This window comes from Peromyscus maniculatus, chromosome 20 (genome assembly GCF_049852395.1).
Source record: "Peromyscus maniculatus bairdii isolate BWxNUB_F1_BW_parent chromosome 20, HU_Pman_BW_mat_3.1, whole genome shotgun sequence".
Taxonomy (NCBI): domain Eukaryota; kingdom Metazoa; phylum Chordata; class Mammalia; order Rodentia; family Cricetidae; genus Peromyscus; species Peromyscus maniculatus.
In genome coordinates this window covers 61,270,156-61,286,044 of record NC_134871.1, presented here as the reverse complement: position 1 = coordinate 61,286,044, position 15,889 = coordinate 61,270,156, and the positions used below count along the sequence as shown (strand labels likewise).

General features: G+C 41.6%; 1 protein-coding gene across 1 annotated transcript in view; it reads right to left on the bottom strand.

Annotated features, from left to right (window-relative positions):
* The window catches only part of Muc19 (mucin 19, oligomeric), a 171,016-nt gene extending 156,976 nt beyond the window's left edge, over window positions 1-14,040 (bottom strand). Inside the window, exons 1-9 of the mRNA XM_076555688.1 lie at window positions 13,787-14,040; window positions 13,338-13,585; window positions 8,962-9,012; window positions 7,891-7,950; window positions 6,991-7,219; window positions 6,307-6,421; window positions 5,341-5,401; window positions 5,041-5,138; window positions 163-376 (exon numbers count right to left, since the gene is read on the bottom strand). Coding sequence (XP_076411803.1) covers window positions 163-376; window positions 5,041-5,138; window positions 5,341-5,401; window positions 6,307-6,421; window positions 6,991-7,219; window positions 7,891-7,950; window positions 8,962-9,012; window positions 13,338-13,585; window positions 13,787-14,040 — 1,330 coding nt within the window. The remainder of the gene's footprint in view (window positions 1-162; window positions 377-5,040; window positions 5,139-5,340; window positions 5,402-6,306; window positions 6,422-6,990; window positions 7,220-7,890; window positions 7,951-8,961; window positions 9,013-13,337; window positions 13,586-13,786) is intronic.
* Window positions 14,041-15,889: the final 1,849 nt, after the last annotated feature.

Here is a 15,889-nt window from a genome sequence, read left to right as displayed (position 1 = left end):
GACAAGACTTTCTTAGTTCTCACTCCCTTTCTCAGCCTTAGAATCATTCAAGAAAACTGTTTTTAGGAATACTTTCAGATATAAAGTGAGTTCTTTAAGAAGGCTTTTTTTTTTTTTTTTTTTTTTGTAACCTATTATTGCTAAGGGAAAAAAAGCACCTACCACAAACGACTGCAGAATCATCTCGCCAGTGTTCAAAGACACCAGGACCATCGTAGGCACACAGTCGGGCTAGTTCTGAAAAGGTGTTACATGTAGTGCTCTTGCCTCCTCTGGTTCGACAGTACTCATCAACGCACACCTTTTTGTACTCACTGGATGAAGGGGAAACCTTCCCACATTTCTCAAAGTAAGTTCCAATAATTCTGTCACAATACTGCAAAGCAAAGCACATTTCATTAAAACATAAGGGGAAAAAAGAGGGCAATAGGGTGGATTTCTAAGAAAAGATAGATGCAGAAATTTTGTTTGTCGTAATATAACATTCTGTAACTCTTGTGGAGTCGGGCCGATGATTTCTGATTGAAACTTTAAACTTAGGTTGTATCATTAATAAAGACAGTCCCAGAAGAAAGGTCTACCTCTGACATTTCAGATGGCTATGATGGCTTCAGATTTATTTGTTTGATTTATCACCTAGATTTATCCATCTGTCTCCTGCACTGCAGTGAGTCTTAGATCTGGAGAAAACAGGTGGGTAGGATGAAAATTATCAATGCTAGGGAATGCATGGCAACTGGTGGAAAAGCACAATTCCCAGAAGAGATCCTGGCCCTGAACTGTCGATCTGCTTAGATTTGATGAGCAGACAGGCGGATAGGCAACCATAAACTACAGTGTCCTTTTTTAGCGGAACTGATATTCATTTGCTTTTATACCACAAATAATTTATTTGTCCTTTGTCGGCAAACAAAAGAAAGACATATTATGCTGTGCCTCAAAACACTTGAATTTCAACATATTTCAACGACCACATGGTATTTTCTGTTATCAAAAATTTTTCAGAAAAACATAAAAGCTCCTGTTTAACAACTGTGTAGTTTGTACTAATTTCAGTTGGGGAAGGCTGATAAAATCCAATCCTCAACACACACACACACACACACACACACACACACACACACACACACACCAAATCAGCTGAAAATAAGGAAAAGAGAATCATTGAGAATATTTTTCACAAATTGCTTTTGGGAATTTTCTCCTATACCTCCATAGCTGTTTTAAAATTTGTAGACAAGAATTGTTATTCTGCTGAGACCATCTCAGTATCCGATGGCCATGTCCTTGTGGGGGCCATACTGATCTGGGTAGCCTGTGCTGCCATCTGGGGCCATGGAGACATCTGACCTGGGCCACAGCCTAGGGCCATGTCTGGGTCTGTGGTCCTGCTGCAGCTGGGTTTTGTAATGGTGTCCATAGCCAGTGTTAGCACAGGGGGTCATAAGTACCACATATGTGGAAATCCGTGAGCTGCTTTGAGTCAGCCCCATCCTTCGCTAGCCCTAGGATAGATGACCCTGGCCCTTGCTGGCTAGACACTGCAACAAGAGAGCTGCCCCTGCCTTTCAGAGGAGAACTGCATCCAACTCTCTAAACACATACTCAGGAAAGATAGACCTACCCCTTACCACTGGCATGCAACTCACCAGGGCAGCACACTAGAGCTGAACCTATTGTTGGGGTCTCTTGTGAGATGACTCTGAGAGTATGAGAGTATGAGATCTGACCCTGCCACCCCCTCTATCTGCCATGTGGTGGTATGAGTGAGAAAAAAGATGACTCTGCCCTCCCCTCCCCCCACCGCCACCCCTGCACTTACGGAATATCACCTATAGCAGGTGAGAAAACTGGCCTCACAAGCTGCTCCCCGAGTAGGATCTGCACCCCTTCTGGGCAGTACACTAGAGCTGATCCTGTTGTCAGGATGTATGTGAGCTGGCCATGAGGGCATGAGGGCAGCAGAGCTGACCCCCTCCCCTTATCTGCCATGCGGCAGCATGGATAAAGGAAAGATGTCTTTCCCTCCTTCGCCCCCATGCTACCTGTGGCAGGAGAGAGAGCTGGCCCCAGGATCACAAAAGTGAGAGGGCTGCCCCAGCCCCTTACCAGCTGCAGCACACTAGAGCTGGCCCTGTTGTCCAGGGAGCAGATGAGCCAGCCCTGAGGGCATGAGAACAGGAGAGCTGACTCTACCCCTCCTCGTATACCCCCTGCATCAGTTGGGGGAGAGAGGCCTCCGTGTCTGCCTGGGAAAAAGAGAAGAACTGGCCCAGGGGGTGTGAGTGTGAACAGGCTGGCTCTGGGGGACCTGAGAACAGGAGAACTGGTCCAGCCCTTTGCTGCAGGATGCATTAGGTACACTAGCCAAGTGCTGGAGAGCTCACCCAGGTAGTAATGATGAGGGAAAGCTGGCAGGCTGACCAACCCAGCTACCACTCAGGCCCAGAACCAGAGCTATGAGTCATCCCACCCCAACATCCACCACATCTATGAACTGTTGGAGCTTGAGAAGGGGAAGAACCTACAGATTCAAAACGGCAGGATCTCCATGACACAGAACAACAACAGGATATCCAAGAAGAGTCCCAGAGAGAGCCTATTATCCATCATGTAGCAGAAGTCAGAGGCCTTGAACCAGACCAATGACTCATGGCAGTGAACAAGTAAAGGTGAATGGACTAAAGGGTAAATTGTGTGACTCAATGGGCTACACTATAGCTTCCACAATGAGATTCTTCTCCTTTTTTGTTTTTTTTTGGGGGGGGGGCGCGGGTCTTTTAAATTTTGTTTTGTTTTGTTTGGGGTGGTGGTGCATGGGTACAGGGCAGAAGTGAGGGGATGAGGGGACAGGGAGATAAAGTGAGATCAGGATGCATGATGTGAAATCCACAGAGAATCAGTAAAAGTTAAGGGGGGAAAATGTTATTCTGTGTAACTTTTTAAAAATGAAAGTCAGGGACATTTCAAACAGCAAGCTCAGGTCAGAAGTTAGGGAACCACTTAGATTGCAAATGCTCTGGAGGAGAAGCAAGCCCTGCCTGTTCAGAGGCAGAGCACGGGAAGCGTGTCTTACAGACAAACCAAAATATCATGCAAAGAAAATTAGGATTGTTACACTAAAGCAGAGTACATACTATACTGCTTTGGCAAAAAAAACAAACAAACAAGAAACACCTTACCTTAACATTCACCACTTGACAGGAAAGTTGAAGTACACGGACATTGGGAGAAAGCTGGGACAGAATTCCAGCATGGGGGTAGGAGTTTCTAGAGGATGGGGGCATCTAAGTACAAACCATGGGCTCCTTTGCTATGGCATTAACATAGTGCTTAGATCAGCAGGGCAGAAAAGTGGTCCCACGGTTAAATCATGTCACAACTGTTTTCTGACAAACCACTAAGACAACGTAATGCTTGGAAAACAAGATTGCCACACACGAAAGAAAACAATAGAGTCCTGATCTCACACCAGAAATAGAAATCAAGTCAACATATATGAAAAAGATAACACTTGAAAATATAAAAACCTAAGATCAAAGAATGAAAACACTCTTAGCCACTAGTTTGGCTTGACCTTTAGATGTCATGCTAAAAACTCAGGCCACCAAGGCAAAAACTAATAAAGGCATTGCCTTTATTTCATAAACACAGCAAAGGAAACAATGTATATTTTGAAATACAATTTTCAATGGGAACCTAGAGATCAGGAAAATGTTTGCAAATCATGATCTGATAAAGGGCTGATTGCAAAGTTGATTAATAGCTCATATAACTCAGTAATGCAGGAACAACTCAATTAGACCTATTGAGCTTGAATCGACATTTCCCAAAAAGAAACAAGAGTGACAACAGGAGTGTGAGAAAGTGTTCAATGGCGTTGATCATTAGGTAAATATAGACCAACCCCACTGGAATGGCTATCAACACAAAGTCAGAAAATAATAATGGGGAGCACATAGACGAAGTAGGAACTCTTTTATAGCCATTGCAAAAAAAAAAAAAACAGCATAGACATAGACGTTTTGGGTACATAAAGACTTGACTCTGACCCAGTGAAATCCACCCTCAAAAAGATATTCCTGTTTCACATTCATACAGTACCATTCTCAACAGCCAAGAAATGGAAACAACCTAAACATCTATAGCAGGAGAAACAAAGAATCTGTGGTTATACAGTAGGACATTATTCATCTCTAAAACAAAGAACAAAATATTGCAGGCTATTACAAAATATATGAGCCTGGTGAATGTTATGCTTTATGAAATAATTTTCTAAATTGTATAATCTCATTTATATGAAGATAAAGACAGTCAAATATATCAAGAAAAGGAAGCAGTGGGTCTGGGTTGGGAAGAAATAGGGAGACATATGCCAGAAGTTATAACATAGACATACATAAGATGAGCAAATCCTGAGCTCAGGTGTCCATTGTGAGGACTATAGTAAAGCAAATGCACCATGCAAGATATTCATGCTAAATGAGTAGATTTCAACTCTTCTTGGCACAACTACAAAAAAATGAATAACTATATGATACAATGGATATGTTAGTTTTCTTCATTACAATAATCTTTTTATTCTTTTTATATACCCCATGTGGTGGTTTGAAAGAAAATGATGGGACTGGAACTATTAGGATGTATGGCTTTGTTGAAGTAGGTGTGGTCTTGTTGGAGGAGATGTGTCACTGTGCGGGGAGTCTTCGAGGGGTCATATATGCTCAAGTCATGTCCAGTGAGACAGTTCACTTTCCTTTTGCCTTCTGATCAAGATGCAGCCAGCATCATGTCTGCCTACATGCCGCCATGCTCCCAGTCATGATGATAATGGACGGAACCCCCAAAATGTAAGCTGCCACCTCAGTTAAATGTTTTCTTTTATGAGTTGTTGTACTCATGGTGTCTATTCACAGCAGTAGAAGCCCTAAGGCACCCTATAATATCATAGTATATACCTTAAAATATACAATAAATTTTATTTTAATAAATCAAGAAGATTAGTGCTAAAATTGTTGGAAATGAAACCAGATTTCCTACCTGCACTCCATCCTCGCAAACTTCCTTGTTCTTACTCAAAGGGCTGGGACAGTCATTGGAAATTTTACTATTGGCAATGTGCTCATTAATATCTTGACCTGCAAATCAAAGCATGATTTCAAGATATTCATTTGTACTTTATTTGTAAGCTACATATAGTCTTGGCAAGATAAATTGCAGTTTGATTCTGTTTCTCGTCCTTTAGACAAATGCAAATTATTAGTAAATTTATCTAAATGTGAAATTTTTAAATTTTCTTTTAGAAAGTATTTTTCTTATTAATAATCTGTCCAGTCTCACCTGGAGTGTTGTTGAAGTTGCCACAAAGACCACAGGTTGTATACTGGCTATAAAGAGTGAGCTGTAAAAACAAATAACATTGGTATTTTCATAAAACATTGAAAATAGCTCAAGACAATTTTTAACCAAACCAAAAGACAGGGTCTCTTCCTATGCAGTCATGGGTGCACTTATCAGTTGAGGGATATGGTGCCTTTCTTAAAGAATCTGTGGCTTGAACTTGGAACAAACCTGACTCCAATGCTTATTGTGTCCTCAGGAAGATTATTTTGTTTTGTTTTGGAGACAGAGTTTCTCTACGTAACATTCCTGGCTGACCTGGAACTCACTCTGTAGACCAGCCTGGCTTCAAAAATCACAGAGATCCACCTGCCTCTGCCTCCTGAGTGTTGGGTTAAAGGCATGCTCCACCACTAAGAGGCAGGTTTTTCTTTCCTTTTATTGAAAATAATTTTTTTTCTCACATAAAATATTCTGATCACAGTTTCCCCTCCCTCAATTCCTCCCATTTCCTCCCTACTTCCCCTTCCATCTGGATTCACACCATTTCTGTCCCTCATTAGAAAACAGACTTTGTAGGGATAATAATACAATACAATATAATGTAATGTTAAAACAAAAACTAACACGTCAGAACAGGACAAAACAAACAAACAGAAAGGAAAGAGCCCAAGAAAAGGCACAAGAAACAGCTACAGATGCAGAGACCCACTCATTTGCACACTCAGGAATCCCATCGAAAACACTGTTGCCTTCCTTTACCTGCATAATCCACCCCATCACCAGCCATCTAAGGCAGCTGCCTATGGAAGAACTGTGACTGTCGGGCAAGATAAGGCTCATCACAGCCAGCATAGAAAGACTGATCAGCAAATCTTACTTTATTCTTTCCTTATGTGTTTAGTTTTATGGCTAAAACCAAAGACCCAAATCCAGAAAGTTCAAAGAGAATCACTGGTCACTTACTGAGAGTTTGTTCTTGCTCCACCTTAAAGACAGGGTTTTTCTACGGCTGTCCAGAACATAGTGATTGCCTTGTTTTTTAATGTGAATCATCTTATTGCTGTATGGCACCTGTACCCTGAAAAGTATTTAAAAAAAAAGTGTGTGTAAGTAGTGAGAATAGTTCTACTGTCACAAGGGCTGTTTAGGAATAAATACTATAGCATTGGTATTTTGGAAAGATGAATAGGGAGAATGTTGATTGGGTGTCAGAAAAAAAAACCAATCAAATAGTTTGAAATATTTATGAGTAGAATATCAATTGCCTCTCAATTTCTGATCCCAGAAAGCTGCCAGAGTTGGCCTCCCTGAAATATGAGTTGTTACTTCTGAAAAAATAATGGTCTAGGAGCTGTGATCTCCTCAATTTCTACTTTGTGCAGCTTCAACTTTGTATTTAGCATCAAGCATATCAATGCAAATGGCAATGTTCTGGGATCTATTTTGTGGAATCTACATTTTACACTAAATCTAGGCACCGTATCACTGTGCAACAGAGACCCTGGTTGTGTTCTCACTTGCCGTAGCAAGCATTGAAAGGGGGGCCTGTCATCCATTCCTTACTTAACTTGGCTTTTGTGTCTGGTTGGTTTGGGTTCATACTTCAAACTCTTCTGCAATGCTTAGGCAGTACCTTCTGTTATTTACCTTTCGTCATTAACAAAAATAGAATTATTCAAGACGGAGATGCCAACATCATCAATCACAGCTTTTATTTCTCCAATCTCACTGTTCTTGTGCCTTTTGATCTCAATATTGAAGTCTCCTCCGGATTCAGCACAGTCACGGCAAAACGTGTACGTGCAGGAAGACTCAAAGAAAAAGATGCGGCCATTGAAAGCCTTGTATGCGCCATTGCCCCACGTGGCTGTTTCACCTACACAGCAATCAGAAAAGAAATTCAGAGTTGCTGAGACCAATGAGCATACTTCTAGCTGCTTCTTATATTTATGTACCAAAAAAAAAAAATCATGATAAGTGTCAGTTTGCCCAGTAGCTAAGTGCTTTAGTTATTTGTCTGACTTTTCTCACTACTGTAAAACTGAAACGAAAGCAGAAATAGGTCCCATGAGATGCCTGCAATGATTAGTCTGGCTAAAACACAACTCTAATGGAAACATCTATTTTTCCTTCGAGGGGGGTGGGGGGGTGGGGGGTGGGGGTGGGGGTGGGAGGGAGAAAATTGTGTCTAATATTAGGGAGGAAGGGGAGGAAGCTGATGTTTCCTCATTGACTTTGCTTTTAGTAGGGAGATTTATCCTGGGTGAATGTGGCACCATTTATATCATATGAGTGGAAAAATTAGATTACAATTTTTAAGTAGAAATGCATATATGTATGTGTACATAGATTATTTCATATGCTTATTCCTGGGCACTAAAAACAAACAGTGTGCATGGCATATCATTCAAACATGGAGTGGTCAAATAAATGGGTGAAGGAAGGGTAATTGTTTTCAATTAGTTTCAGATTTTTGTTACTTTGTGACTACTTTTCAGGTGCTGGGTTAGACTAAACATGAACGGACACTGAGTGATAGTCACTTACCGGCATCTTTATTGGCTTCTGAGTATGTGGGAGTTGCTTCTGGAACATGGGATCCTTTTTCTATTCAACACAAAGTATAGATAATATTTAAGTTGAAACATACATTGACTTAAGACATATTTAAAAGGGTATGGTACTTCTAATTGGGAAGTTGAATGTTGTTGTCAAGGTGCGGTTCCTTATCCTTATGAATATGTAAAATTGCTCTTGAGAGCTAAGATTTGCCAAATTCATATGGATAATTATCTCTGAAATTCACTTTTCTTTCTGGGCCCAATTAGTCATTTGTTTGTTCTGAAATCTTTAGGGACAATTCATTTGGGATCATGCCCAATCACTAACATCCTATATCTATTTCACAGCCATCTGCTCTGCTTGAAAAATAAGCTAATCTTTTACATTATAAGCCAATCTTTATTAGAAGCCACAAAACAAGCAAGCCCAAGGTGCGGCTTAGTCCACCACTATTATTAATACTAATAATGCAATCATGTATGCATGTGGAAAATGTACTTTCCCTAGATGAAAGGGACTGACAAGTACCTTGAAATTTCAAATCTGCATGTATATTTCTAATCACCCTTTGATCTAGATAAGTAATTTGATATGAAATCTCAGGGTCAGGCTTAAATGTCAGGATAACAGAAGTAGGTATTTCATGAAAAATTTTAAACACTTTTTACAATGCTTTTATTGTCTGCTTATGAATTGTCTAACCACTCTCTTTTCCATAGAGTAGCTTTACTCAGATTGTGAGGACATAGATTATATGCCTAATTCGTTTAGAGCAGTTTATAACTATGTCTAAAGTGATGAAGGAGAATTGATGTTGTGCTTTATTAAAATTTCCCTAAAACATAATTTTTTTCATTATCATAAAACTTCTTTAAACACCTCATTGGTGTCCTAAATCTTTTCTTTAGGAAACACTAAGAGGCTCAATATTGTAAACACAGTGGCACAGTGACATCAGGTCCCTGTAAATTAGTAACCAACAGAATCCTTCAAACTTACATTTGTATGTGCATGTGTCTATTTTTTTTAAACACCCAAAGCCACAAATCAAATTACCTGGAGTACTGGGTGGTCCAGATGTAGTGTACTCAGATGAGCTTGTGGTACCTGTTTTAATAGAGAATTATGCATAGTAAAATACAGTTTTAAAAATCTGATGGATAAACCATGGATACAAGCTCAGCAATAATCATGCTGGAATACTTGGGCCTCAAGAAGCTGTATCAAAAAAAAGGCATGTTATCAACTCAACTTCTACTGAAGCAAAATAATAATAATGAAGATGATGATGATGATGATGATGATGATTACATGTCAGATAAAAAGTTAACTTATTCCAGACACATTATCTTAGAATTTGGTAAGGGGAAGAGCAAAGAGTTGTGAACACACTAATCAAAATATCTTACTTCAGTTTCAGTGAAACTAAGCTGCTTTACATTTGGGATATGTAAATGTCTTGAACAAAGGATTCTTGCCCATAGCAACCGGGAGTGTGCAAAACACTAACTAGATGAGCGATGCCTTTACCATGGATATCAAGAAACCCAGGACGAGGGCCAAACGAAGTGGACACATGCCCTCATCCCTAACCCGGAAACTATTTCCAGTTGGTAATAAGTTGTAAATGAAAATTTAGATTTCTCCAAGTGAGTCTCACTGGGGAAGCAAACCACTCTTAAGGGTAGGCTGCATGCAAATAAACTCAGGTGTCTGGGAGATTCTACATCTCACACTGTAAAGTCAGGGTATTCTTTGCTTGTGGATTACGGCTTCCGGTTTTGTGTTGTTGTGGGATGTCTGTGTGCACACACGTGTGTCTGCATCTGCATGCATTTCATGTCCTTCTCTTTGGATCTTTTTCTCCTTTAGTTGTTTCCTCCTATATTGATGTGTTTGCTTTTGTTTTATCTTATTTTCTCTTCATGTTATTCCTTAAACACCTATTTACTTGCTAATGAGAGACTTGGAAAGGGTGTGGATCTGGTGGAGAAGGAAGATGGGGAGGAAAAACAATGAGCAGGGGGAGGGGAAACTATAATCAGATTATATTGTATAAAAAATCTATTTGCAATAAAAGAAAAAACACTAAACTTTTGGGAAAAACAACAACAACAAAATAAATCCAGAACCTTCTATTGCCACTAGACTTACTACCATTGGTACACTATCCCTCCCCCACCCACCCCCCCAAAAAAACAAACATTGTGCTGTTTACTAAAAATCTCCTTGGGGAAAATCAAAGTAGCCATGCTTCAACATAAAAATGGCTGAAAAGTCTCTAATGGGGAACTTTCTCACAGTAGAAACATAAGAAGTAGTTAATTCTGTTTATACTACCTAGCCAAACCTAACCGTGTGTGTGCACTGTGCTTTTCCTAAGCATGCTGTCCATCCCTCTCCTGCTTATCTCCTCCCTCCCCCCCTACTCCTGCTCAAATCTTCCTTCCCTTCTCCCACCGCTGCTTATCTCTCCCTTTCCTTCCCAGCATCCCTGCTCATATCTCCCCTTCCTTCCCTGCACCCCTGCTTCCTTTCCATTCATGCTCACACCTCCATGCTTCCTTCCCTCCACCCATGCTCATCTCTCCACCTTCCATCATTCTACCCATGCCGCAATCTATGTTGAAACACTTCCAATAAACTCTAAAACTATTTCACATTAATCCATCTGAAAATTTGGCGTTTTAGTAAAGAATCGCTGCATCTCCACAGAGGACCCCAAAACAACTCCCAGGATGCTACAGGTGGGAGCAAAGGTCAGCAAAAGGCTCCCATCACCATTGACATTCCAACACACATACCCTTGTCGAAACATACAGGCCATAATCAGAGGTGCTGGTGGTGAGATTTCTCAATAGTTACTAAGTTCCTTCATGTTATTATTTTCATTTATATCTTTCCTTCCTTCCTTCTTTATTCCTCTCTCTCTCTCTCTCTCTCTCTCTCTCTCTCTCTCTCTCTCTCTCTCTCTCTCTCTCTCTCTCTCTCTCTCTCTCCCCCCCTTAACTTTTCTCCTGCTTACTGGCCAGAGACCCACTTCCTATTTGATGAATACCACCAGCACCAGACAGAGGAATTGCCTACATAGTTTTCCACCTCACTCCGGTGTCAGATAGAAAAATTCACAAGTCAGCAGGAGGACATCATTCTAAGTGTCATCCAAGCACGTCCAATACCACTCTGGTTCCCACACCAGAGCTGCTCCAAACCTGGCTGTGGTGAACCAACTCTGGGGTGGCACTTAGAGGAGTGAGCCTCATTAAGCAGCACACCCTGGACCCGGAACACATTAGGGGTAGCTGTTCCTCTGACTGGCATTCTTCAAACCCACCCCCCAACTTCCTCAGCAGCGCTCCCTACGATCCCGCTGTGGCTGCTTTCTTTAAAGCTATCAGCCTCACAGATAGGGAACTGGACCAGTCTTTTCTCGGACTCTGCTTTAGCAGATTGCTTTCACAGCCTCAAAGTCTCTGGTTTTGAGACACTGGTTCCCACCTTTGTTTCTGAATACTGGGGACTAAATGATCTTTTGAAATGGAGCCTCCAAGATTTCCCATGGCCAAAATAGACTAATTTAGACCCTATAGGTGTATCATAAGACATTAAAACCCTAACTCTTAGTCTAGAGAGGCCTGTTTTTTTTTTTTTTTCTGCAAAGTGATGGGATATGATTCAATTGGGTGCTCAGAAAACCTGACCAAGGGCCTCTGGAGACAGTATAGGACAGGGAAGAGGTGTCTATTTCAGGTAGAAAGCTCATAAATACATTTCCACATTGAAAAACATTCCTGGCCAACAACATCTAGTCCTGAGATTTTTTTCTTCTTCCTTTCCTATTTCTTTTGGATATGCAGATGATCACAGGGGATACAGTTTCATGTCATTATAAACAAGAAGGTTGAGAAATTTGACTGAAAAACTGGCATTAAAAGAGAAATTTCTGGGGCTTAACAGCAAACAACACTTGCTGCTCTTCTAGAGGGTCTGAGTTGGGTTCCCAGCATCCACATCACGCAGCTCCTGTAATTCCAGTTCCAAGGACACAATACCCTTTTCTGTCCTTGGCAGACATCATCACTCATGCAACCTTCACACACACACACACACACACACACACACACACACACACACACACACAAACACACACACGTAAATCTTTCAAAAGAAATTTCCAGTTGTTAGGGTGTCTCCTTGATGGTTAGTTCTTCACAGAGGAAAAGATTTGTCTTAAGTCTTCATCACAATCTTCACTTTTGACTGATTATCTTTTTTTGTTGTTGTTATAGTTTTGTCAATGATAAGGTAAGTACAGTGGCTTTCATATAAAAATCTTCAAACTTGTTTTTACTAAGAATAACACCTTTGGAAGCACAGATTTGGAATTAGAGATGATGGATAATGAAAGCTATACGTCTTTTGATTTAGTTTATTTTAATGATTAGTATGCATTATCTGAAGGTGTGCTTTTGCATATACAGTATTTACAGGCTTCTTAATCAGCTTGTAAATACAGACTTAATGCAAATTCTTTTTAAGCTGTGGAACTTGAAAACATTTAACAAATAAGTTCATTTAAACTCACTGGGCTGGGATGTGGCTTAGGTGTAGAACACTTGCCTAGTAGGCATGAAGCCCTGGGTTCAATTCCCAATATTATTTCCCACCTTAAAAAAATAGGACAAAATATTTTAACAAATGATAATCGTATTAATGACCAGCATGGTGGTATACATTAGTGATCCAAGCACTCAGGAAGCTGAAGAAAGATAAATACGAAAAGTTGAAGGCCAGACTGAGGCTATGTACCAAGTTCCAGGCCAGCTAAGTCTACATGGTCAAATTATGCCTAAAAAAAAAACAAAAATATAAACTAACTTATCAGTAAGAGAAGATAAGGATGTCTCTGTGGCTGTTAATATATGCTTTTCCTGTATTTATATCAGTTAGATGTTTAAGATGCAAAGTCAATGTTTTCTCTGTTTAAATCCAATTTCTTGGGTTTCCATTAAAATATTATTATTTCAAAATATGGAAATTTTGTAAAGAATAGTAATTCAGGCACGAAAAATCAAGCCAGAGGAACATAGGAGAACTTTTAGGTGCAGAAATATATTTTCGAAAAGTGTTAAAGAGAAAGTTGGTGAACAAGGGATCTAAATCCATGTTAAAACAAGAGATGTAAAAGGTTTTGTCTTAAAAGTAACAGATTGATCCGAAATGGAAATGGGCAGGTAAGGAAAACCCAGAGTATGAGCCGCAAAGGTTTGTGAAGGATGAAACATGCTTTTAATTCATAAAAATGATGCATTTAGTGGAGGTGTGTGGGGAGGGATGTCCCCCCTTACCCCTCGCCCCTCACCACCTGCTATAGAGGAGCCTACCTTCCCCGTACCAGCTCCAGCACTAAGGAAGTGGGCCCTGCTCCTCACCTGGGCAGCATGGTAGAGCTGAGCCTGGTGGCAGAGGCTTGGGTGAGCTGGCCCTGAGAGTGGGAGGGTGGGAGAGCTGGCCACATCTCCCTCGTCTACCATGCGGTGGTGAAGGCGAGGGAAAGATGCGCTCCTGCCCTGCTGCTGGCACCCGTGGTGGGCAAGGGAGCTGACCTTCCCCCTTATCAGCTGCCGCACTCAGCGAGGTAGGTCCTGCACCTTGCCTGGGTAACACAGCCAAGCTGACCCTGTTGACAAGGGTGTGGGTGAACTGTCCTCAAGAATGTGAGCATGGGAGACCTGGTCCTGCCCTTCACATGGTGGTGTGCGTGGGGGAGAGATGTCCCACCACCTGTGACAGGTGGAAGAGCTGGCCCTGAGGTCATAAGAATGGGAGAGCTCTCCCTGCCCCTCACCAGCTGCCGCACTACAGAGAGGGGCCCCTGCACCTCACCTGGGCAACAGAGTGGAGCTGGTCCTGATGGTATAGGTGTGGGAGTGCTGACCCTGAGGGTGTGAAAACAGGAGAATTGGCCCCTGCTCCCTGCTTCATCACTGCTAGGAGTAAACCAGTCAGGGCAATGCTGGAGACCTCACCCAGGTGGTAAGGATGGGGAGAGATGGTAAGCTGACGAACCCGGCAACTACCCAAGCCTAGAACCAGGGCTATGAGTTGGCCCACCCCAACATCCACCCCATCCATGATCTGCTAGAGCACTTGAAGGGATTGGTCCTGCAGACCCCAAGCTGCAGGATCTCCATGACACAGAGCAACAACAGGATATCCGAGAGGAGTCCCAGTGAGGGCCCAGCATCTATAGTGTAGCAGAAGCCGGAGGCCTCAAACCAAACAGATGACTCTTTGCAACGAACATTTACAAGTGAAGATAGAGGGGCAAAAGTGTTTTCTGCATGACTCACTGTATCACATTGTAGCTTCCGACAAGCTTTTTCCATTTTTTTTCTCTTAAATATTATTTTACTTGGGGGGGGGGGCGTGGGTAGGGGTGGTGCAAGGGCAGAGGGAGAAATGAATGGGATCAAGATACATAATGTGAAAGACACAAAGAATAAATAAATAAATATTTTAAAATTACACATGTATGCTTAAATGGCTATATTTCAAAAAATTATTATTTAAATTCTTCTAAGCTTAAATATTGCTTGTGTTTGGTTGGAGCTTCCAGTTTGCCCCTGCACAATCCAGAAAACCCTGTCTGCACTACTCCCCGCCCCCCCCCACACACACACACTGAAAAACTCTGAACAAGGAATGGCACCCAAAGCCTAGTTCAGCATTCCTACCAGCCATTGCAACCCATCTTCCTGATGTGACCAAAACACCCAAGCCGCCCAGGGGCTTAGCCTCTGACAATATTAAGAACAGTGCCAGCTCCTGGCTGTCAAGTCATCACCCCTTGCCTAAGAGCTATAAAAACTCCCTGCTTGCCTTGGGGCGCAACTTCTCTAGCCTCTTTCCCTAAGACCAGTGAACCTGCCCAGGAGTTGCTTTATTCTCAGTAAGCCTGCTGTCATGCTTGTCATGTGGATTGATCTGGTGTACTGTGTCAGTAGGGAAACTTATTATCTGGGGGGGGGGGGGGGCGTGGAGAAACATATCAGCTAGAACATATTTTATCAGCCAATATTCTTTAGACATTAGGAAGGAGCTTCAAAAGCAGACACTAAGATGTCTGGCTATACCTATGCCATTTAAATTTGGTTTCTGGAGTGTTAACAATGGTGATAAAGCACAAGCAAAGTGCCAGGAAAAATGGTCACAGACACAAGAAAAAGCCTGCCTGGTGATAGCCCTGCCCCTGGGACAAATGTATTTCCCCAGGCAAACAAACAGGCCCCTCAGAGAAACCAACATAAAATAAAAACGTTTTGAAAGGGCTGATGCTTAACATTGCCGTGGAAAATCAAGGTACTGAAAAGGAACTTCCCTGGATGGACTTCTAGGAACTCAGGACATTGCCCCTCCACAAAAGGGGAGTCCTTCGACGACAATGATGGATATTGTGGGAGATTACAGCTGTCCAGTATTTCCTAGGGAAGCCTGCCTCAAGTGACAGTGGCCATCATTGAGATGCCTTGTGTAACTTTATGTACTGGGGAAAACCATTTATGGGGGGATTGTTTTCTGCCAGAACAGACAACCTAGGACTCCTTCCCAAATGAATTTATATAGTAACCAATTGTTAAAAGAAACACCCCAAACCAAAAGATTTACTGAACCCTTAATATCCAGATGTTTAAAGGATTTACAATTATCAGCCATGGGGTGAAGAGTTAATGATTTATGCAAAGAAAACCATTTGCCTTCTATAGGGCAAAGTGATAAAGATGTGGTATTTACAGTCCTCGCTCATAACTGAAAGAACATTCAAAGGCCAACTTTTTGATTTGACTAAAAATGGCTGTTAGAATCAAGGGAAACTATTAGATTCTGTGGCTGAAAGCAGAGCACTGGAAATTGTCAGTGGAAATTATAACTGAGTCACCTGGAAAGAGGTGCACAATGTGGAGGTCCACAAAGTTTTCTCCTA